General features: G+C 38.3%; 1 protein-coding gene across 5 annotated transcripts in view; it reads right to left on the bottom strand.

Annotated features, from left to right (window-relative positions):
- LOC143295899 (ras guanyl-releasing protein 3-like) overlaps window positions 1-25,931 on the bottom strand; it is a 253,140-nt gene that overhangs the window by 90,420 nt on the left and 136,789 nt on the right. For all 5 annotated transcript variants that reach the window (XM_076607577.1, XM_076607579.1, XM_076607580.1 and 2 more), the window contains exons 9-14: window positions 22,187-22,284; window positions 17,641-17,821; window positions 11,326-11,406; window positions 10,007-10,108; window positions 8,705-8,820; window positions 6,512-6,650 (exon numbers count right to left, since the gene is read on the bottom strand). In XM_076607577.1, coding sequence (XP_076463692.1) covers window positions 6,512-6,650; window positions 8,705-8,820; window positions 10,007-10,108; window positions 11,326-11,406; window positions 17,641-17,821; window positions 22,187-22,284 — 717 coding nt within the window. The remainder of the gene's footprint in view (window positions 1-6,511; window positions 6,651-8,704; window positions 8,821-10,006; window positions 10,109-11,325; window positions 11,407-17,640; window positions 17,822-22,186; window positions 22,285-25,931) is intronic.

The following is a 25,931-nucleotide window of genomic DNA, read 5'->3' as shown; positions in this document are numbered from 1 at the left end:
TAGGCGCGATACTGGTCAGACTTGTCAACGCCACCCATGTACTTGTTGTAGCTGGCAATGACTGTCTGCGTCACTTTGTCCTCCACTGTCGTCATGCCTGGTGGCTGGTTGGTGCTGAGAAGGTAGATCTGACGGTTGTCTTTGTAGACTGTGGCCATCAGTGAGCCCTTCTGCATCTGCAGCAATTTTCCCTTCTCTTTCAATTTGGCAGTCCTCCTCTGGTAACCCCCTGCGGTTGACGTTGACAGTGGCACAGCCATATGTCCCATTTCGGGCCAGGTGTGTCATCAAGGGGACACTGGTGAAAAAATGATCAAAATACAGGTGCCTGTTTTGATGGTAGAAAGGTGATGCCAACATGTGAACGACTTCATGCCCAAGACTGATGGTGGTGTCCCTGCGACTTGCATGGCCGGTGTAAATATCAAATGCAACGCAGTACCCTGTCCTGGCGTCACACATCTCCCACACCTTGATGCCCCATTTGGTTGGCTTGGCTGGCATGTACTGCTTGAAAAATATCTGACCCTTGTACCCGATCATTGCCTCATCAATACTTAGTTCACGACCTGGATGGTAGTTGGTCCGGAACAAAGGAAGAATCATGTTGATGAAATTTCTCACCTTGTACATGGGGTCATAGTCGGGATGATCACGTGCAGGTGTGTTAGATGTGTCGCGCAGATGAAAGTACTGGCTGATTTTGAAAAACCATGTTTTGGGAATGACACTGCTGATCCAGTTATTCCTGAAGCGAGGGTTGGTTGACCAGTAGCACCACAAACGTGGCAGACGATTGATCCCCATCATGAGTAATCACCAGAAACTTAACTTACACTGGATTTATTTCCCTTGGTAGCAGTCACGTGATTGTGACTGCTACCCTTCACTTCCTTTGTGTGCATAAGGTATTTGGAAAATGTGCGATGTAGAAGATAGGCCGTACTTTACCGGAAATATGGGCCATTATGTGTGTATGGTGTGTGCTTGGTATGATGCAAAGGATAAGGCTATGTTAATAAAAACGTTTAGTTTAAAGTTTTTATTTTGGAGTTTGTTAATTTTCTGGGTGATGTATGTTTGCTAAAAGATCAGCACAGAGAGATAGGCCCACATTTCGTCAGGTGTTGTTTCAAACCATAGGGGGTCAGGTGTGCCCCGGGCTGCTTGTTTTTGCCGGGCATATCTGTTGGTCTCTTCTGCTGCAACTTGAAAAAATGTGATGGGTATAAACAAAAAGAAATAATCCAGAGGGGTGGCAGTGCTTGGCAGTGAATGTGCAGGGCCTGTTGGCTATTGGAACGCGGCCACGTTGGTAGGCTGAGTAGCCGGTCGCCACGTGGTTTGCAGAGCGGTGAGTGGCACATTGTCCTCGGGATCGCTTTCACCACTTTCTTCTCCTTGATCGGAACCTAAATGTACATTAGAATCTTCTTCTAATTCTTCACACTCTTCAATCTGATCATATTCTGACACTTCTTCTAAAATAAGACCCAATTCCTCCGCTGAATAGTCCTAGAACTCACTGGTGCATGCAGACAACGCCATTGTGAAAATCGGACAGTTTCATTCACAACTCTCCACACGCAGTTTCCCTCCTTTCTTTGTGAATGGAAGTGGTGCTAGCATCCAAAAATAGCGATGCCCGATTATTAGACTATCATAGAGAACTTTCCACCAACTTTTAGTGCCTGTTGGGCATAGTCAGCACATGATGGAAAAGTACCACACACATGCTGCCGGCGCCAGACGCTTCGAGGCGCAGCGCGCCGGCGAGCAGTACTGACTGCTACCGTTATCAGAAAGAGAGGATTAAATAGTTGAACAGACATGAGTGTATGTGCTGTCGAAGATAGATGTGTTGACCACCTCTTGCAAGTAAAGAACGTGTAGTGTATTCATGAATGTGCTTGCCTTTAAATGAATAAAAAAAATTAAAAAAACACGTCAAGAGGAACAGGTTGTTTACGTCTGTCATGCATGTTTTTTTGCGTAAAATTTCTTAACTTAATGTACCATTTTATTGATGATCAATGTTTTATTATCACAACAAATGAATATACATCAGGTCTGTATGTACTGGATTTTAATACAGTTTGTACTTATTTGTTTCTGATCACTTATGTTCAGACACATTGCCATGTCACAAAATGACACCAAAATTTTGGATGTTTTTAATAATCTTCAACACATTTAAAATACAAGAACAAAACAGATTCTCACAAAATTGTTGCACACATTTCTCTATTCAATTGCAATCCTGATAACATGTGAAACATCTGAATAATCATTGTAAACACATGTTTATATTGAATCAGACTGAGAGACACCTATTTCCGACAAAATTCTGGAGACTGACCCATTTTCATCTTCCAGGCAGTCTTTCCTCTTCATGACTATCTGATGCACTTCATTTTGCCACCTTCATACTCCAGCCAGATGCATTTTCTTTCCCATGGTAAACTGACGTGTCTACTGTGCCAGGGTTTGGGAGTCACATTTTCAAATACAGGTTCATTTCCAAAGAAAAATATGTATTTCATACCGTTCTTTTTATATCAAGGCATGATATTGTTCAATTTTGCCATCATCTGCCTTCCATGCTTTCTAAATTAATTGTCTGGACTGTGCTCCAACAATGTTCATTGAAACAAACCTGGTTAACGCATATTTAGATATTTATATACTACACACTAATAAGCAGAGCATGAAGTATATCCGAGTTGTGCATTGCGTAAAATGTCAACAAAATTGTACTTATGAACTAAATGATCCCGTGCTGCCTTTGTAATTTCACCTTTGCAGTCAGTATAATAATGTTTTTCATTCTTTATGAAATGTCATAACTGGTAAGAAACTGTAAAACATTCATTTAAGTAAATTTGTGTCTTTAACAATCTAGGATAAAATTCATGAACTTGAAAATGTTTGTTTCCTTTTGACTCCGAAGAGTTCTCTTATTTTCTGTATGGTATCTGCCATCTGCCGCAGTGTCCAAATAACGGAGGTCTAGGACAGCATCAGCACGGCAACAGTCAATCACAAGTACTGTACCACCCTAAACGCTTTTCTCTGGCGACCCCTTATACCGCGTTTGGCTTGCTCTTGCCTTGCGACTCTTTGTAAGGCGCTCTCTCATGGCCAGAAGTGTGAACAATAATTATTAAAAATCAAAATCTAATTATGTTCCTGCCCACCTACAGTGGTAAACTTTGTATCGGTGTGATCAGTATGAGTTAATCTATTTTATCGTGAAAAGAACAGTTTTACTGCACACATTTTGACCATTTTTTTTATCTGCCCTGGACTAGATAGTTTTTCCAATCATTGTATTGAGCACTGACTACTAATTGGTTTCTGAGTTTGCCAGTGTTTAATATCAAAGCCACTGATTCTATTATCTTTTCTGTCATTCATGTATTATTTCACATGCTGATATCAGTTGTACTGCTACAGTGTTTCAATGACTCTCTGTACTATAGCTTCACAGTTACAGTGTGCTCAGTACTCTAAGATGTGTGCAGTATTCTGCTGTGGTGATTACAAGATAGTGTTGGATAATGATATCAGATATTGGTCAGAACCATATGATATGTATCACAGTCTGTTAATTGTAATTTTTATTTTTTTAGTTATCATGCTCTCTCCTATACGGCTTACTCCAGTATAGTGCTACATGATAACTGATTCATTTCAGAGCTTTACATAATCTATACTGTCAGTGTACTTTCACTAAATCATCTTTGCTTTAACCATTGTAACTGCACTATTTAAATGTATTAGAAATGTCATTTGATGTCAGTGTTTCGTCTTCACATATATACATTATTTATGTTATGTTGTTACCTACTCCAAACCAAGTGATAGTCTTTCCATTGTAATATATGATGTGCTTGCTATCCACTTGTTCTGACATGATGAATTTATGACATTTGTTGTTTGTGTCTATTCAGGCATTGTTTCCTCTACTTCTTATCTTCTCATAACTATTGTAAATAAAACAATAGAAAAACCCTTTGTGACATTGCTATCTTTTTACCTTCATACTCTTGAATTTGGTAAACTAAATAATTCTTTTGTACCTTCCCCTTTATAATACCACTCTGGTTTAACGTGGTGCTAAGAAAGTGGCGTCGCCAACAGGTTATTGATTCACATAACAAGATAGATCCCAAAATTAAATCATCCTTTTAAATGTTTTAATCCACTAATCCTTTTATCCAAAAATCAAATTCATAATTAAACAACCTCTTCCACTCAGTTTCTTCTCCATTACATATAGATATATATACATAGATATATACATATCATACAGAGAGAGAGACAAAAAGAAAAGACAATATTTTTATTATAAGCACTGGTGTGCTTTTTTACATCCAGTCCTCACCCTGTATACGGTCTACTAAACACTATACTAAATAGAAATTAAAAACACACACACACACTCACTCATAAACACACACATGCGTATACAAGCACAAGCATGGTGTTGGGGGGAAAAAAAGAGAACAAAATGAAAGACAGAGAGAGAGAGAGAGCTAGAGAGAGAGAGAGAGCTAGAGAGAGAGAGAGTATTTATACACTACAAAAATACATAGTTCCCAATGTGGTGATTTTAAATTTCACATCATGCATGCATGAACACTTTATATATATATATATATATATATATATATATATATAATTTAAAAAAAAATATATATATATATCCACTGTCAACTTATTTTATCTATTTTACCTATTTATTTGTGTATCTATTTATTTATATATGCACTGCATAATATGGCTGTTTGTGTATCCTTATGTGCATTTACTCACTGATAATTGATCATTTACCTGCTTGTTTTATCTTTGTACCCATGTCGGTACACATGTGTATGAATATGTATCTGTGTATGTATATGTATGTATATGTGCGTACATGTGCACACTCCCCATATATATATATATATAGAGAGAGAGAGAGACAGAGACAGAGACAAGAGACAGAGAGATGTAGCCAAGCACTCAGCTGGCTGAGATAACCATAGTTCAACTCAAAGCACATGCTGTGAAGTGGATGACAATTTTACTACAGTGACAGTGTCCAACCATTGACCTGTTGATGTGATGCATGTGGTGCAACACAAGTTCAAATTTGAAATGAAAGCTGTTAGGCATCCGGCTGGTCAGATTCACTGGTGTTGTGCTTACGTCAACACGCTCAGTTGTGGCACACACAGTTAGCTGCCTCACATTCTACTGCACTGTCTTCTTATCTTCTTTCTTTTCTTTTCTTCTTCCTTGTAGCTACTGTAGAAATAAAACAATAGAAAACCCTTTTTATCTGGCCTCTATGTGCACCTGGCCTGTGTGAGGGGCTCTCTATCCTTTCACTCTTTTCATCCTGTCTAATTCAATAAATCAGTAATTCTGTTGTACTCCCTTTATATACCACTTGGTTCATGGTTACAAAAGTGGTGTCGCCGACAGGATAGTGATCTGAAATATTCTTTTATATTCGTTTATAACTTTTTAATTCTTTAATCCATGTATCAAATTCATAAATAAACAAAGCCTTTCCACTCAACTAGTTAGATATATATACATATACATATGTGTGTGTGTGTGTGTGTGTGTGTGTGTGTGTGTGTGTCAATAGAACAGAACAGAATATTTTATTGTCATAAAACTTTAAGGTTTATTAGATACAATAAAACATAAACGTGAGCATAAAAGAATAAAGAAATTGTAAAGAAATGTGTGTGTGTGTGTGTGTGTGTGTGTGTGTGTGTGTGTGTGTGTGTGTTTGAGATACTACATGACTTGAACTGTTGGAACCAGGGACAGTTTTATTCCTACATTGGTTCAGTTGTTGGGCAGAGGGCTTAAGTTTGGGTGTGTGCACGCTTGCATGAGTGTGCCTGTGTGCATGTGTACTGGTGTGTGCATGTGGGTGTGGTTGGGTGGCTGTAAGCGCAGTGGGGGCTGGAGATGGAAAGGAGGGGGAAGAGGGATGGTGGAGGGGAGTTACAATTTCTTAATTCTTATTTTTGACTCACTTGTTAGAAGTTGTGTTGCTCATGCCAAAGAATATGCTGACTTTGCTGTGAGTTTGAATTCAAAGTGAGATGCTTTAGTTTACTGTGAAAATGTTTACTTCACTTGCACCTTCATGTTTTTATGCTTTATTCTTTGAAAATGTGTTGTGTCGTTTTAAATCTAATCATCATAATCATTTGTTTAATATGTTGTGTGGGTGTAAATGCAAAATATGTGCGTGGATGCCTGAGTATAACCAGATGTGTGTGTGTGTGTGTGTGCGCGCGCACGTGCGCATGCATGTGCACATGCACACACATGCAGATCTGCTAGTATATTTTATATATAATATTGGGAGATATCATTGTGTAGGAACTTATGTGCTGGACTGTGTCACACTTATGCTGAAGTTAAGTGCATGTGCTTCAAAGAAGACAAAAAGACCATGAAAGCAAAGAAAAATCACCTTGTGCTGTCTCACAATACTCACCAGACCGGTGCAGTGGATACAGAAGGTAGGCCGGAAGTAAGTAGTCTCATGGAAGGCATGCTTGAAGCTGTTACGGAGGGCATGGCAGTTGGCACGGATGAAGTAGGTCTTCATTTCCACCTTGCTGATCATCCCATCTCTGTGCAAAAAGCACAATATACATCATTCAGCAAGTCAACTGACACACCTTCCCAAATAATTTGCAACTACAATAACAGTCAAGTGCCAGAGAATTTTGTAAAAAAAACCCAACAACAACCTGTTCTTACCTTGCCAAGGATTTTTGAGGATGCAGGGGTTTATCACAAATAAAAATTCTAGTTCAAAAACTACTAGAAATACAGAAAGAGAGTAAATGTTTTTGCAGAGGAAAATGAATGAGGATTCTTAATCTGGGCTTTCCCCGCAATTATTTCGACTGCAGTTATGCAGGCATTTTAAACTGAAGATAATAATTTTTGTGCACAAAACACACACACACACGCACGCACGTGCGCGCGCACACACACACACACACACAAACACACAAATCCACCTCTAGCTCTACCGAATGACATTAAAAAAGAAAACAAATAACAGCTGGAAATGACATGCTTGTTGTTGTCAATTTATATCTGCAGATGAAAATAATACAGGTTTTAACAATAACTTCTGTCCTGACAATGGTGAACATTGTTCAGTCAACATGAAAGGTCAACCAAATTATTATACTTAGAAACTAAGCAGTCAAGTTTCGTGACACCAAAGCATCTAGCCCTGCCAAACTGGCCTATGACCTCTTGTCTGATATCACTCCTCTTCCTCTCCTCCCCTCTTTCCCACACAACATGCACATACTCTGTCCATCTCCTCTTCCTCTCCTCCCCTCTTTCCCACACAACATGCACATACTCTGTCCATCTCACTGTCAATCGCTCAAAATTGCTGTCTGCTTTGACAGATGGACGTTCAAATGTTGTTGCCAGTTTCATTATTGTCATCCTTTCATAATACAACTAATCATGAGATGAGAGATATAAGACCTCCATTGTTAAACCTACCCATAATCATCTGCACAGGCTGCAAACCTGTGTAAATCCACAGACTGAAACCACTGTCTTTACTGGACAAAGTTTCCAATGACTTTTTTGTGTTGGAGATTAACCCCCTTTTCACGGGTCTTCCACATGGTTTCAGCTTCACAAATCCATATATGCTACACCACATCTGCTAAGTAGATGCCTGACAGCAGCATAACCCAATGCACTATTCAGGCCTTGAGTGCATGTATATATATTTGTGTATCTATCAGAGTGGATTTCTTCACCAGAATTTTGCCAGAGGACAACACTTTTGTTGCCATAGGTTCTTTTTCAGTATGCCAAGTGTGTGCCAGATACAGAAACTCGGTTTATCATTTCATCTGAATGACCAGACGCTTAGTTTGATTTTCAGTCAAATGTGGGAGAAAAGATCAGAGCAGCAATGGATCCCAGACCCTCACAGACAATGTATTGGCAGATTAGCATCTCAACTATTCTGCAACCTTCCATGTGGTCCAGTCCAGTTAGCAAATCATTATTGAGAAAAGAGAGGTCTTCCTCCTGATGAATGGTCATTCAAATTGTATTTTAATGCTGCAGGCACATCAAGTTAATTGTTCAGAGTCTTTTTGTGTTCACTGAACTGAACTGGGATGAAGGAAAATCAGAAGATTCAGGCAGTCAGTGATTGTCTTTGTGGCACTGGCAAAGCACTCTGTCTGGGACATCAGCTGATGTTTAATGAGCATGGAATAGATTAAGATATGAGCAAAAAATACAAGAATCAAAGATTATGTAATCAATACCAGTGTTTGGTAGATTATGGAAACATGACCACACCCAGCATGCACCCTACTAAAACAGAATGGCTCCCAACAGGCTTCTTACAGACATTCGTGTGAAAAGCCAACTCATCAACGTGTACTGAACATAAAAATTAGACCAAGAACCCCCCACCCCCACATCCCAAAAAAACCAACTCGGTAATATATGTCTGCAAACAGTGATGATATGTTCAAATATGCATGCACATGAGTTCTGGAGAAGCAGTGAATGTAGGCATGCATGTAGGCAGTGGAAAGAAACTACACACCATACAGGTGGATGGTACAGATGACAGACAGACAGGGAAACTACTTCTACAGAGGAACCACACACAGCCAACACCTACTGGTCAGCATCCAGCACACAAAATGAATCTATGAAGGGAAAGTTGCCGGCAATGGATTCAAACTCTCCATGGGAGATGAAACCATCTTTGTCATGGTCATAATTCTTGAACACTGCCTGCAACATAAAGGAGGTGGGGGAAATATAAATCGAAACATCATAACACAATGGAGATTTTGCACTACTGAAACATGACACCATGGAGATACACCATGGAGATTTTGCATTCTGAAACAGGACGCCAAGAATGATTTGCACTATTGAAACATGACGCCATGAATGATTTGCACTATTGAAACATGACGCCATGAATGATTTGCACTATTGAAACATGACGCCATGAATGATTTGCATTACTGAAACAGGACGCCATGAATGATTTGCACTATTGAAACATGACGCCATGAATGATTTGCATTATTGAAACATGATGCCATGAATGATCTGCACTATTGAAACATGACACCATGGAGATTTTGCATTACTGAAAGATATTTACAGCTGAATATCTATGTATTCATGGAAGGAAGAAAAAATAAGACACTCACAAACAGAGAAAGACCAAAACACAGCCAAAGATAGCATAAAGGAGAAAAACAGGTAGGTGAAGAGCAAAACTAAAATTCATACTTGCACTTACTCTTTCATTCATACACACACATACACACACACACACACACACACACACACACACACACATGCATGCACACTCACACACATTCATGCACACATACACACACACACACATGACGTATGCAATAGCCGAATGGTTAAAATGTTGGACTTTCAATTTGAGGGTCCCAGATTCCAATCTCAGTGACAGCGCCTGGTGGGTATTTTCCTGATCTCCCAGGTCAACATATGTGCAGATCTGCTAGTGCCTGAACCCCCTTCATGTGTAAATGCACGCAAAAGATCAAACACGCACATTAAAGATCCTGTAATCCATGTCAGCGTTTGGTGGGTTATGGAAACAAGGACATACCCAGCATGCACACCCCTGAAAACGGAGTATGGCTGCCTACATGGAGGGGTAAATGAACAAAATGGTCATACACATAAAATGTTACATGTTTGAGTGTGCATGTGTGTGTGCCTGAAACCTGATTGAATGACACAGGAAACAAATGAAGAGTACCCAGTGGCAGCCGTCAGTTGGCTTTACCCAGGTAGGCAGCCTGTTGTACAAATGACTCCATATTTGTAAAGCGCTTAGAGCTTGGTCTCTGACCGAGGATATGCACTATATAAGTATCCATATCAATCTATCAATCAATCAATCACACACACACAAACACACTACCTCAACCATATCGTGGACATGTTTATTGATGGTATTGGGATCAGGAGGGCTGACCCCTGCCAGCCAGTCTGCAAATACCACTGGCTTTGTTGGAGTTGTCGGCTTAAAAAAACAAGAAAGATATATACAAATGTATACAAATATATCTCTGTGTGTGCGTGTGTGTGTGTGTGTGTGTGTGTGTGTGTGTGTGTGTGTGAGGGAGAGAGAGAGAGAGAGAGAGAGAGAGAGAGAGAGAGAGAATCAGAATCAGAATCAATTTTTATGTCAAGTTAACTTTAACACACACACACACACACACACACACACACACACACACAACACACACACACACAAATCAATTAACTTAATAAATAAAACAAAATAGATCAAGAAATGCAACTACTTCTCTGTTTGGTGATGCTTTTGACAACAGTTGAAAACAAATTTTCCAAATATGCCCAGAAGTTTGTCTCGCATATGAGCTGACTGGGTTGAATAGCAGTTTGAAGTTATTTTTTCTGATTTGTATGTATGATTTTTTCTCTATTTTCTTTTAGAAATGATATTCATCACCAACTGTTTTGACATTGTATGCATCGTCTAATTTTGTCTGGAATGTTAAAACATTGTGTGTGTGCACAAGAGATAGAGTGCATGCATGCATGCATGCATGCATACCCATGCATATTTGTTAAATGCACAAAAATGGAAATATTTTGCAACATTCTTTGGCTACCCCCTCTTCCATTTGTCACACTACACAGAAATTCCTTTCATATCAAGTAAAATCACTGATGCACAAATAGTTAAAGTCTTCTCATTCACTTGCAATAAAATGGTAAGATGATGAACGCAACACATGTCCCAAAAGATGCACATGAAACAGTGTTATAGAAACTCAAAGATGACCCAAAAGATAAATTGTGATTTTGTGTGCCACATTATGTTTCTATGAGTATGCAAGTATGGAAGCCCATGTGAGTGTGCATGTGAGTATGAGTAATATTGTCTAAAAAAATACTATGATTCTCATTTCCTTTTTTTTTTCATTTTCAGAGGACAAGTGTGTATATCTCAATGCTTAAATGTATTCACACGTAAACAAGCATGCTTTGGGTATATGTACATTTATATATGTATCTAATCAATCCAAGGGTTGTCTGTTTATATGAGAAAACCAAAATATCATTTGTGTGCTGCATGATTTGCTGGGTTTTTTTTTTTTTTTTTAATTTTTTTTTTACTGTTTCTATTCCTTTCTTTCAGCATTTTATCTTGTTTATCATGTGCTGTCAAAAACACAAATAAATGATAAAAACAAACAAAAGAAAGCTCACAGATGACAGAGACCCCCTTGGCTCCCTGGCAAGAGACAGCTCATAGATCTCGTCCTCTGTGTAATGCAGATCAAGGGATAACTGAAAGAGAAACACATATAAATAAATATGTAGACATTCACATAAACATGAAAGCTGATATTGTACTTGCTATTGTACTTGCTGGAACTATTTGTTGACATTGGAACCTTGAAGGAAAAGTCATTTTCTCAATAATTTAATAATGTTTAAAAACAGCAGACCAAAGGCAATGCCAGCAACAACAAAAACTGAAAGAAATCCACGGATAAATTAAAACAGGAGCAACAACCAAAACAGGAATGCATACTACAAGACATAGGCTTCTGTTCCATTAAAGAAGAAAATCTCACTTACATTGGGCAGGTGAGACAGTCTCAAAAGCACAATACACAAAATCATTTCCATTACTCATGACACATGAAAAAAAATGCAGGACAAACATCAACTCAAGGACAATATAATCAGTCAGCCTCCTATGAAGACATTGAAAATGGTTGTGGCCATTCTGTGGAGGAATAACTCTGGAGAGAAAAAAAAGGTACAGCAGCAAGTCAACAAGATTCAACCACATGTATTGATTACAAGCTGACCTTGACAAGCAGTATCATGTTGAGTTATTGAACATTAATAATTCTTTTAACTTTTGACTGAATCTTTTCATTTGTGAGAGCCAGCAAGTGTGTAGCATATTTACGTTACTCCAACCATGTGAGTTACGTCCCTTGTTCAAAATATGTGTCAATGTCAGAGGTTGCTAACGAAGTCTCCAACATGGTATTTCAACATAAACAATGTGAAATACAAATGCTGAGCTAAATGTGCTGTCCTGATCATGATGTATGAATGGACAACAAAACATAACATGGTGTCTGTCACAACACTTGATGACAGTCAGTCCCCTCTCCTTTCACTTTTTCCTCCTTTTCTAACCATCCTTCAGTTCATAAAAACAACTGGATTGTGTATGAGGCATGTGCACATTGCTCAGCATACCAAAGCATGTGTGACATCTTGTTGGACAGCAACAATATTCTGGACTTTGCAGCCTGACTGCCATAGTTACCATGCATGTCCTCTCCTGTGGTAGTGATGTGGCTACCCCAACATCTTGGCACCAAGTTAAATGAGGGCCACCTGTCCTCCACTGGAGCCACATCTTTCTTGGAGTGTCTTCCTTCTTGTTTTCTATGTGGTAGTTGTAAGAGCACACTACCTGTGTCACCTCTCCCTGTGTCCTGGGTCCTGGTCCTATCATCTGGCAACCTGGGTCTTTGTTCCACCTGGGTCTTTGTTCCGCCTTTCGCCTTTCAACTAGAGTCTGGGGTCTTTGTTCCACCTTTTGACTTGAGTCTGGGGTCTTTGTTCCATTTTCTGCTTCCCGTGGCCAGGGACATTTGCCCTGAACCATGAGTCATGGTATTTTTTCTGTTCTTGAAACTTCCTGGAGCTGATATTAACTCCATTCCTACACAGTGTATTGCTATAGTGCTTGTAAGGCATCTGCTGATGTCCTGCACCTACTCTGATTTTTCCTTCATCTGAGTTTGGTTCAATGAACATAAACAGACTCCAAATGGTTAGTTTAATATGTCTAGATTACAAAAATACTATTTAAATTAGCAAAAATTAGGTGGAACACCCTTTTCTTATTGATTGTATTGTTAATTCATCATCACATTCACTTTACGATGGGATGATTACATGTATCCCAGATGTGGCTCATCAAAGAGCACAGGCACTTGACCTAACCTTCATATCATCATTTTTAACTTTATCAGTACAGTGGGATACTGGCAATGATCCACTAGGCAGTGATCACGTGTTTTCTGTAGAAAAAAACTCCCTTGATCCTCTGTAATAATGGTTATAATCCCAGCAAATTACCAGAATTTTTGGGAGGAGGATGTGAAATATTTTTTAAACTCAGAAATAAATATAAATAAAATTTCTTGGGATCATACTTACTCCAAAACTAAACTGAAAGAAACACATTGATTCAATAGTGACTAAAGCAGTTAAAAGTTTAAATTTGTTAAATATTGTTAGTCACTCCTCTTGGAGACAAGACTCCAAAATTCTGTTACATTTAGCAACCTCTCTCGTAAGATCAAGACTGACCTATGGTCAAGAAATCTTTTCTGCTCTGGCGACATTTCAAAAGCAGCTCCGAATCATCAATAGTAAAGCTGTGAAAAAGGCTATAGGGGTACCTGTGCATATTATGACCTCTGAAGTCTATAAGCTTGCAGGTATTTTATCACTTGATGACAACAGTGGAGGATTTGAAAAATTAAATAATAGGTCTGATACTGATTTTCCAAAAAATGCAAAAAAAATATTTTAAATCTACAAAGCATTAGCACATTTGTGTCGGCTATTTTACATTCCTCAGACATTGATCTACATGTGGCACCTCCTCTACTGGTGCCACCTGTTCCTCCCTGGAAGTTAACAAAAACAAATGTCAACATTTGTGCTTTGGACACAACACAAGGAGAATGTCCTTGTATATAACATATAATAGCAGACTCTGTCAGAATTGAATTAGAAGTAAATTTTGATAGTCATTTATAAGTTTACACTGATGGCTCGGTTCTGGATGATAGCAGTGCTGGATCTGCTTTTGTGGTTCCTAGCCTAAAAACAGAAAAATCATATTATTTATTCAAGGGAAATTCAGTTTTCATAGTTGAGTTGGTGGGCATCCTTATGGCCTTTAATCATATTGTTCAAATACCAGTGATGATAAGTAATACCAAACAAAATCAAATTATGGTGTTTAGAGCCTCAATGACCACTAAGGCCATCTCAAGGCTTGCCACATCGGCATCTACTTCAAGTCTAGGGGAAAAAAAACAACAACAATTAAAACTAGTCACTGCTTCAAGTTTTTCACTCAATAAGTTTTAAAACCTTCCAGAGTTTAAAACATTCAAATCTGATTAAAAATGTTCACTTCATTCAAAAAGTCAATAAGCATCCACAGAGGGACATCACAAAACAAAGTCTTCAGAGAATCTGCTGTATAATGTCGGTGTCTGACGTCATGGAGATCCCAGCAGTCAATGAGCATGTGTTTCACGGTGAGAGGCTCGTCACAGGGAATTTATGGAGGGGCCTCCTCCACTTTTAACAAGTAAGAATGAGTAAGAAAAGTGTAATCTGTGTGCAGTCTGTACAGCATAGACTCCTCCTTTCTATTTTTCACAACTGATGGAAGGATCACTTTTAGGTCTGGATGAATTTGGAACAGCTTGTTTTCCATCTAAGCATTCCACTCCTCTTGCCTGAGATCCCTTACTCATTCAACCTTGCGCCCGCCTGAGAGGTGTGTGCTGCTGATCGCTGTTTTCCGCCTGACAGGCGGGTGAAGAAACCTGTTTATTTAAACCGGTTCGTCAGCTCATTATTATGCATTAAACTGCTAGGTAAGGGAAGTAACTCCAACTTAACTGCCTTCCTCAATGGCATGCGAAGTTTCACTCCAAAAATCAAACGATTAGTGTGTTTTTTATCCAGTTTTCTGTATCGCTATGGTAAAACATCAAAGGCTTACTGTGTAGTAAGTGCTCAATGAAATCATGATGGATTCTTGCAGCGAATTCAACCCAGATAATGAAGATATGTCTTATAATTCATCTGATAGTTCCTGAAAAAGTGAAGGGGATGAAATAAACAACAGGTCTAGACAAAGTGGCGGACATTTCAATCAAGAAGATAGCACACAACCTTCAACACCAACAGAAGCTGACATTTTACTATTTCTGTTTTTGATTTAAAGTTACAGTAAGTAAAGTTGCATCCTTCGTCTTGAGACTTCAGCAATTTGTGTCAAAATCATATTTCAGTCATTTTGTGAAGTTCAGTAGCTAATGGTTGAGCCATTGCTATTAATTTGTGCCTGAAGTGAAAACATGCCAGGCTGAAAGTGTTGCACAGGCAGAAGACCTTAAAGGGCTGAAAGAGTTAACATAAGTTTTCACCTTTTGCTTCATGTCTGTCTGCTCCTTTTTGAGAATAATCAGAGAGAGGATTTATTTTTGAAATTATGTATTTATTACACTCCCTATTTATGAAAGGTGCAAATGTTGATTTTTATTGGATACCATCCCATACAGGATTCCTTTAAAACGACCAAGCAGAAAGAGCAGCAAAAAGGGGAGCAAAGAATTATACAGGTAGTATAAAAGTATATTACCCATTGTCATACAAGGAAATAAGTAATATACTAGAAAGATATACTAGAAAGAGACTTTTATAGGTGCTTTTATTCAACTCTAAAACCTCATCAGTGGACTCTCTCAGACTTTGGTCTGATTCGCAGACCAATTCTAAGTTTAATATTCAGACTATTATCTTATTCTTTACAGATTGGATATTGCTCTGAAGTAAAGTGCATACGCTTCAGTAATGTGACAATTAAGCATATAATTTTTTATTGTGATTTGATGAAGCCTTACCTGCATGAAAGTGTGTCATCACAAGTGACTGAGAATGTTGATGTTTTAGACTTTTTGCATTCATTATCAGTTGTTTCACTTGTTAGATTAACAACTCCTCTTATACAAAGTCCACTGAATAATTCTCTGTAATTGTATTTAGATATCTGTTTCAAATTTCAATCCCCACTTACCCGGTTTCCCCCAACTCACCATTCATCCCCCTCCCCTTCCTCTTCTAAATGATAATACTCAAATGTATATATTAATACTCTAACAAAATGTCTTAATTGCTGATATATGTGACAGGATAATAAACAAAATTCTCCTCCTCCTTCATGAATATTTCCAAACTGGACCATGTAAAGTACACGTGAAAAGTGAGTTGGCCTCATATGCAAAAAATGTGTCCAAAACTGTCCAGCAGAGATACTTGTCCCATTTAGCAAATTTACTTCACTTAGCAGACTGTGCAGATGATCATGGATGGGTACAATGATGAGAGATAGAGCTATCTTGTTTGATGATTCATTTGAACTCAAAGGTGATGATGACAGTGATGAAACTGACAGCAACATTTGACACATTGTACAGTCCATTGATCCACTCACACATCATTTTTGAGTGGGTGACTGTGACAGACAGTGATGGTGCAGTACTTTCACATAGTTTGGGAAGAGGGAGAGGAGAGAGAGAGGAGTGGTGTAAGACAATAGGTCGAAGGCCAGACAGTGGGCATGGCCATGAACATCTGTGACCTCTCTTCTCACTGCAGTCAACTGCCTGAATGGACATTAGCCAGTAATCCATGATTTTCATGAAACCCAGGGTTGACAGTTGTTTTGTCTTTTCATGCCTTTTGTCACTGATTAGTTGACCAACTTCTTTGTAGAGAAGGCACACTGGATGCACAACAGACACTTTATCAGTTCAACTGCAACCAGCAGTGTGAGTATCATCAAAGCGATCCCCCCTCTAAAGTGTGATCATCTTTGGAGTAAGAAAAGCTTGACTGTTTAGTTTCTGAGAAAATGATTGACCACACCTTTGTCATTTTTGGGACAGTTATTCAGTTACATGTCTTCATGAGTTGTGCTGTTATCATAAACTTATAAAATGTTTTATTTTCTTACACAGGTATAATCTCACAATGAGCATGCTTTTTCCAGCTGGAAATGAGACTTTTTTGATGCACAAAAATCATTATCTTTACTTTGAAATGCCTGAACAGTTATCTACAATCAAAATCATTTGGGAAAGCTCAGAATCTGCATCCCTATTCATTTACCATCACAAAAACGTTTACTTTCTTTCTGTATCTCCTGTACTTTTTGTGCTAGATTTTTTTTAATTCATCATAACTGAATCCTCAAAATTCCCTGGCAAGAGGAAGCACTTAAAAAAAATGTTTAAACATATTCTCTGGCACTGAAAGGGTTGATGAATATGTATAAAATGTACTGCTACCCTGATGCTGCAAGAATACAGACAGACAACACATGTCCAGCTGGTTACTACTACCACGGATAGAGCACACCGATAACATCCTGACAACCAGATACTACTGATACTGATACTGATGCAAACAGGACCCTACACTAACTATCGAGCCTGCTGGATAGCATATTACATCATGTTTATTTAGCTGCGAATGTTGCTTTGGTGATGTTAATAGACTTGTCAACCTGTATGACATGTAAGCGCTATTGTCATTATTTGCTGTGAATATTGGTGATGCCGTCTCCATTGAATGTCAAATGCTTTTTTTTCTCATCATATGTTGAACATAAATGGTAGTGTAAAGACTGAGATGAAAAGACCCTTCTATACTAGGGAAAAAACCCAAAGAACCCACCCTGAGGGTGTTGACCAGGTCCATGTTGGCATCCACCGGCACCTGGTCCAGCCCCTGCAGGTGGGTCAGCTCCCTTAGGATGGATGACAGTTGTGCCATCTTGCGAAAGTTCAGTAGTCCCCCCTCCACCCTGTCCGGCAGGGCTGTGTGCAGGGAGATGAGGTCCTTGAGGTGAACTCCCCTGTCCACAATGAAGGACCAAGGTATCTCAATGAGAAATCATGTGAATGATCTCTTTCATGTGAATGATCACTTTCACACATACAAGTGTGTGTGGGCGCACACACACTAACACACACACACACACAGCTACATGCCACCACTTACCACACACACACACACACACACACACACACACACACACACAGAGAGAGTTACATAGCACCACTTACAACATTCATCTTGTCATTGCTTTGTTCAGTGTTTCATCTACATCTGTAAATATATCCAGCTTCACAGTTTTACCATTTTTCAGTTTTGTCAAAGTCTTTCCATTGAATCCAATCAAATTATGGTGCTTAGAGCCTTGCTGACCACTAAGGCCATATCAAGGCTATCGCCACATTAGCATCTATTGCCAGAGCAAAAAAGTGCAATAAAAACTAATCACTGCTTCAATCTTTACTCTCAAAAGTTAAGAAAAAACTTTCCAGAGTTCATAACATTCAAACCTGATTAAAAATCACTTCTTTCAAGAAGTCCATTAGCGTCCACAGAAAGACATCATGGAAAAAACCCAGTTTTCTGAGGTTATACAGATCCCAGTAGTCAATAAACATGTGTTTCACAGTGAGAGGCTCATCACAGGGAATATACATGGAGGAGCCTACTCCCCTTTTAACAAGTAAGACTGAGCAAGAAAAGTGTGTCCCATGTGCAGTCTGCACAGCACAGACTCCTCCTTTCTATTCTTCACAACCGATGGGAGGGTCTCTTTTAGGCCTGGATGAATCTGGAACAGCTTGTTGTCCATCTGGGTGTTCCACTCCTCTTGCCAAAGATCCTTAACATAAGTGTTCACCTTCTGCTTCATGTCTGTGTATGGCATGTAGGACCTTGATAATTTTTCTTTTATGGTGTTCTTGGCCAGCTGATCTGCCATTTCATTACCACAGATGCCAACATGGCCAGGAACCCAGGCCAAAACAACATAAAACCCTTTGCTTTTCACAAGTGTAAAAATCTAATAAAATTCTAGCAGTTTCGGATGTGTTAGATTCCTACAAGCAATCACCTCCAAGGCTGACAAGGAGTGGGAAAAAATCATAAACATCTTGTGCTTTGCTTGCTGAACCATTTCTAACATCAGAACCAGTGCAGTCAGTTTCGCAGCATAAACTGAGCTGTCAGACTGAATGTGTTTTGTTGAATGCTGGTCAGGAAAGCAGGACATAACGCAGATGCAGCAATACCATCCTCCAACTTTGAACCATCAGTGAAGATTTTCTGAAATGTGGGAAATTTGTGGCAGAGTTCAGAGAATGTTTTATACACCAGTGAACTGGCAGAGTCTTTACGGTAAGGCCAGATGGAATCGTACCTCAGGTGTGTAAAGGACCAAGGTGGGCTGTCAGGGAACTTTAAAAAAATCTGAGATGTCTCTGACACACAGATCAGCATTTTCCATGTGTGACACAATACGCAGTCCCAGGGTAGGGATGCAGTTTGGGCTGTCGTCAAATTTCTTACTGAAAGGGTTGTTGAAAAACACTATCGTAGGCAGGGTTTTTTGGTTCAGATAGCAGTTGAGGGACAGTTTAAGTCGGCAGTTGGAAAGAGGCAGTTCCCCTGCCTCTGCGTACAAGCTGTGCACCAGGGTGGTGCAGAAGGAGCCTGAGCAGAGATGGAGCCCCTGATGGTGCACAGGGTCCAGCAGTTTCAGATAAGGACTGGCCAAGCTGTAGACTACATGCCCGAAGTCCAGTTTGGACCAGACCAGGGCTCTGTAGAGGTGAAAAAGTTTTTTCTTATCAGCGCCCTAGTCCGTGTGTGCTCCGACTTGGAGCATGTTCAGAGTTTTTTGGTAGGTTTTAAGCTGTTAATTGTGACTGAAAAAATTTAGCTTCTGGTCAAAAATGACCCCCAGAAATTTGGCTTCCTTATCCACTGAGATGGTGGATTTTCCCAGACGATTGTGGATGAACGACCAACAGTGTGCATCCACACAGTTTGGTGAGTTGAAGTCAAGTCCAACACATAAAAAAATTTGTTCTGGAACATTACAACAAAGCAATTGTGTTCTTTTCTGCTCTGTGAACCTGTGCACTTCAAAACCAGTCAAACAAGAAAGGCAAATCCTTCAAGACTCACTTGTGATACACACTTTAAGAAAAAATATTAATTAAAAAAAAAAAAACATATAAAAATCAGTTTGTTAAAATGTGTTCTCTATAGACATAAAAAGCTTTGCATTGAAAAAACCCAAAAAAACAAGGCTTCAGAGCAGAATCGAACCATGGATGTTAGGGTTCAGAATGAGTGGTTTTACACACCGCACTAATGCTGATTCAACAATGATGTTAAAAAAAATTATCATTTGAGCATGTTCTTTTTGCAGAATAAATTGACAACGGTAATCGAAGTGATAATACCGATTAAATCATGTTATTTTGGTGTATCTCAGGCATTTAAGAATTTCTTTCACATCTGAGGTAAAGGAGATGTTCCCATCACCTCAAACACACTGCAATATGTGTCTGGTTTTTTTTTATAAATCTGCAGAGATCCGTGTTCGACAAGCTTGTCTTTACACTCACTGAGAAATTATGACACTGTCCATTCAATTTCTCTTTTCTGTTTATTCTAGTTAATTCATTATCCACTTTAAAACATTTATAAGTGCATCGATGATTATCGAAGAAATTTTTTTAGTCCGGTGATAAAGGAGATGTTGCCATCGTGTCAGGCTTTGCAACATGTTTTGTCAAGATCTGCACAGACCAGTGCAGACAAGGCCGACCCTAACTCAGTGAAATGGTCGATTTAAATTTTCTTTTATCTTCATTCTAGTTAATTCAGTGTCCACTTTAGAATATTCATATGCAATAAACACGTCAATAATGTAGTTAGTGTCACTGTATGTGTTCTGTCCAGAAATTGTATTTTTTTGCTTTTAATTGCGAACAAGAAAAACGATGTCATAGCATCTTCTTACCAGACTTTGCGTACGTTCGGGCAGCAGCAAAAAGGTAATTGAAATGTGCCTGCTTCTTGATTACTTTTTTTTTTCACATAAGAAGGAAGTGTATGGTTAGCAATCATTATCATGGTAGATTCACTTTCATGGAATTTTAACAGATAAACCTACTCACCTGGAGTATGAAACTGAGTATTGGCTGACTTCTCAAACAGATGTATGTATGATTTTGAAGTTTACACGAGAAAGAGTGACTGTTTAAAAAAAAAAAAAAAAAAAGGTCTAGATTATAAAGAAATTAAATATATATATGTTGGGTCTTACTGAATCAGGGTTATCACAAAAATCTGTAATATGATGAAAATGTATTGCGAATGTCATTTTTTTCTAATACCTATTGTAATCATAAAGCGGACAGGTACATAGTTAATACTCATATTGAGTTTTTCACATTGTATTAATTGTTTTCTCTATAATTAAGCTTACAATGCATTACTTAATAGTATAAAAAAAAGTTCAGTTATATCTTATATACACATATAAAATGTAACTTAACTTTATTTTCCATCTTGTGTGTGTCTGTGTATGTAGGTCACACTTAGGTGCATTTCCTCTTTCATTTAAACAAAAGCAAGTGTGAGTTAGATATTATTTTTTTTCCTCTGTGACTTTAATTTTGAAAAAATAAGTGCAAAATAAATAAATAAAATATAAATAAACAATGTGAAATCCAACACAACTTTGTGTGGTCTATATCTTATTTTATGTTGTGAGGTGGACATGACTTTTGTTTAGCAATTGATTTTTTGTGTGTTTTGATTCAATTGTTGTAGTAAGTGCGTGTCACAAGTGAGTCTTCAAGGCCTTGCCTTGCAACACCTATAACACAAAAGGGTAACAGCGTTTTCGGAATCCAGAACGAGAATCAACGAAATAAACTGTTAATGATTCGGAAATACTGCTAAATTCAGGAGACTTACAACCTATTATTGGCATGACTGTGAAGATATTTTTTCCTACTATGTTTAAGCCAAATTTCATATTGGCAGACAAAGTATTTCCAGAGGAAATGGCAAAGCTGAAGTTTACCATGGACACACAGACACAGAGACAACCAAACACTGGGTTATAACACAGACTGACTTTGTTTACACAAGTGAGTCAAAAAATGACGGATGAATCTGATGTGGTAAAAACCTGATGAACGGTCAACAAAAACAAAGAATACTCGATTTGAGCGTGTTCTGATTCCAGGAGCAGCCAGCATCCCGAAGAGGAGTGGGGTGGGGGTGTGAGAAGAAAATATCAATCCCAGAAAGAAACACAGAACAGTTCAGGAAGGACTAGTTCACATGACTACTTTGGAAAGAAATACTCCCATTATCGTCAAGGAAAGATCTATGTACTCACAAGATAGGTATTTTAAAGCCAGAGCAGGAATGGTAAACTTTGCGGTAATTGCTGAAGTTGTTGTTGGATGACAAGAGTTCTGTGTACTCAGTAAGCAGCTGGAACAAAATCAACAAGAAAAGCACTTTAGTTAAGAAATGAAATAATAATATTTTAAAAAATCATTGTCAATCATATCACACATAGAAAATCAAATCATGTACTTCTATGTAACCCTTCTCAAGTACTGGTTGAAATCATTTTCAGTTCAACTTAGTGAGAAAGACTAGGGGAAAAAATGATGAAGATAAATATGATGAACGAAGGGGGCTAATCAAGATTATTTATCAATGTAACGCCAAATGAAATAACGCAGTCTAAGCTCTTTAAAATATATCCTGGAAGTCCATCACAAGCAAGGAAGAAGTCAGTGACTCCAGAGATGAGAATGCAGTCCATATGCAGATACAAGTCTCCTAAAACAGTTCAACATCCTTGTATACAGTCAGCTGCAGCGGTCAGTGGCAAGGGTTACCCACCTGAGGATGGGAATGTTGCAGGCCTCAAAGGAAGTTTCTAGACAGCCCTTGCAGCATTTCAACAACAGTTATAGAAGGTAACTGAAATAAATTTGTTATCTGGTTAAAGTACAATGTGTGAGCATTCATTGTGCAAAATTTCAGAGAGGTATCTTTGTATTTGAGGAAGCCATGCACATTTTTTGTGCACTGGTGAAAAACCAGGCATTTTCCTCAGCACACAGGAGTCATAGTTAGTACACACTCACTGGATTTCTGGATCTCTGCTTCACAGTCCAAACTGAAGTGTTTCAGTAATGTGACTAAAAGATATTATCTTTTATTGCATTGATTATTCTGCATTTGTTAATGATGTTATATTTTAATATTCATAGATGTTGAATGTACTGTTCTAATAATCCTTTCTTTGTATATTCCCCTTTTATCCACACAAACGCACACACACACACACACACACACACACTCACACACTGCCAATGCAGAGATAGTTGCAGTTTGTTTGATGCCACAAGCAAACGAAGCCTATCAGAATATTTTAAAGCGAAACACAAGAGTTAAAAAAAAGAGATTCTAGTGAAAATAGAGACAGGCTTGAAAGAGTCAGCAAAAGTTTTAAGCTGATTTTAAGGAAAACAGAAAGGTCATGGAGAAACAAGAGAGGCAAGGCCTTCAAGACTCACTTGTGGTACGTGCTGTATTTTGTATTTGTATTTGTATTTCTTTTTATCACAACAGAATTCTCTGTATGAAATTCGGGCTGCTCTCCCCAGGGAGAGCACGTCGCTACACTACAGAGCCACCCATTTTTTTGTACTTTTCCTGCGTGCAGTTTTATTTGTTTTTCCTATCAAAGTGGATTTTTGTACAGAATTTTGCCAGGAACAACCCTTTTGTTGCCGTGGGTTCTTTTAAGTGTGCTAAGTGCATGTTGCACACAGGACCTCGGTTTATCATCTCATACGAATGACTAGCGTCCAGACCACCACTTAAGGTCTAGTGGAGGGGAGAAAATATTGGCAGCTGAGCCCATATCAAGTAAAGGAATCATAAGGAAAAAAAAGATATTAAAAAACCGCCATTAAAATGGGTCTTGTTTAAAATATTAATAAGATTGGAAAAAAAAAAAAAAAAAAAAAAAAAAAAAAACCAGAAAGAAAAGGCCTGCTCATGGGATCAAACCATGGATCTTCTGTTCAGAAATAAGTAGTCTAATCCCCAGTGCTATGCTGCATCTGACATCACTCGACCAAACTTAAAATCTAAAACTATGGGTCTTTTTTAGCATGTTAAAAATAATATTGTATTTGAGGTAATAACACCATCCAAATCATGTTTTCTTGAAATATCTCAAGTATTTAAGAAATTCTTTTAATTCAGCCTTAACCCCTAGGCTGCCTATATGACGAGATAACTCATCATGGAAAGCATGTACGCTTCGCTGCCACAATGACGAGATAACTCGTCATTGAAATATTCTGACTTTGCATTCAGTTCGTTGACAAAAATGCTGGTAGCTTTAGCTTGGGGAATCTTTCTAGATTCTATTCATAGCTAGAAACACCATCTGCGTTATAAGGCAATCCTTTATTTGAACATTTTGGTTGGGTTACTGGCCGCAGTCTTTGCCTGGCTCCTCTCCTCGCTCGCTCAACAAAATGTCGGACTGACTCCGTGCTCAAGACATGCGATCATGGCGAACTAAATCAACCAAGATTACTTTCTTTAGCTGATGCTCAGAAAGAATTGAAGCATAAATTCGAAGGAGAAGACAGTTGTGAACATTTATAGGACGATTTGATAGAAAATAAAGGGAGTAATCAAGAGAGTGGCCATGATACGACTATCAGTGAGCGATGCCGGCTATTCAGCTCTAGTAGATGACAGAAGTCACCGAATTTTTAGCAGGACACAGTTTGAGCTATTTTCTTGGAACTCAGCCAACGCGGTCTGATGAGAACTGGATAAAGTGACCGTGTGAGAGGGGTGAAGAGGAGGGGGAAGGAGACTGAGGGGGCGTGGCCTCACATCCATATTATCACTTGCAGAAGTCACAATGCATTATGTATCTATTTCTTTTTCAGTTTTTTTTATATTGTGGCTGTTCTAGTATGATTTTGTGTGTGCAGATATCCATTTGTCCAGAAAATATATTTTAGTGCAAATTACCTGACTAATGTTTGTAATGAACAAGTTGAAAATGTGACAAAAAACAAAACAATGATTTCAAAACAACTGCATGTCACTAAAAATATATAAAATGGGAAAACATCATGTGTTTTGTATTCTTTATTCATTTCTCTTTCAGAAAATATATACTTTTATGGGTCTTTCTCCAATAACAAATAGCACAGAATTTTTTGAAAATTTATACCCGTTTTTTGTGAAAAAACCCTGGCAAATAGATTTCACTTAAATCTTATTTTCCTGGCAGCAAAAGGGTTAAAGGAGATGATAACATCGCCTTACGCATACCACAACATGTATAGATCTGCACAACACAGTCCAACAACAGGCTGACTGAAACTGAAAGAAACGTTCGATTACTTTACGTTCTTTCTGTATATCCCATAGTTTTTGTACAAGAATCTTTTTTTTTTTTCTTTCAATTTATTACTCCTGAATCCTCAAAATTCCCTGGCAAGGGGTGAGCACTTTTTCTTTTTATACAAAATTCTCTGGCACTCTTCCCTGGCAGCTAAAGGGTTAAACTAACCATTCAGAGTCTGCTTATTTCATTTCTTTTATTTTTGAGAGTTTTAAAGTGCAATCATGATTATTTGGCAATATCCATTTCTTCCCCTGTACTCTTTCCATTCAGATTCGTTTCGAAGATGGGAAAAGTTTTTAATGACATTGTAACATACCACTACATTTCTACCTCTCTTGAATGGGGTAAACAATGTTAGTAAAAGAGTGGAGGTGAAAAAAATGTAGAATGTATATTATAATGTTATTAACCAATATACAACTTTTTCTGTATTCCAAACGAAATAATACAAGGGAAGAAATGTGGATATTGCTCACTGTTTTGCAAGAGAATAAAAGAAATCTACATAACCCCTTTTAGAATGACCGATTTTATGAAAAATTAATAAGTGACTGACTGGCTGCCACATCAATGGGTCATTTCAAAATTGTATGTGTCAATGAGACATGACCCAAACCCTATACATATACAGAGAGAGCGATATAAATAAATATATATATATGTGTGTATATAATATCAG

This window comes from Babylonia areolata, chromosome 21 (assembly GCF_041734735.1).
Source record: "Babylonia areolata isolate BAREFJ2019XMU chromosome 21, ASM4173473v1, whole genome shotgun sequence".
NCBI classification, from domain to species: Eukaryota; Metazoa; Mollusca; class Gastropoda; order Neogastropoda; family Buccinidae; genus Babylonia; species Babylonia areolata.
This window is presented reverse-complemented; position numbering and strand designations above follow the sequence as displayed.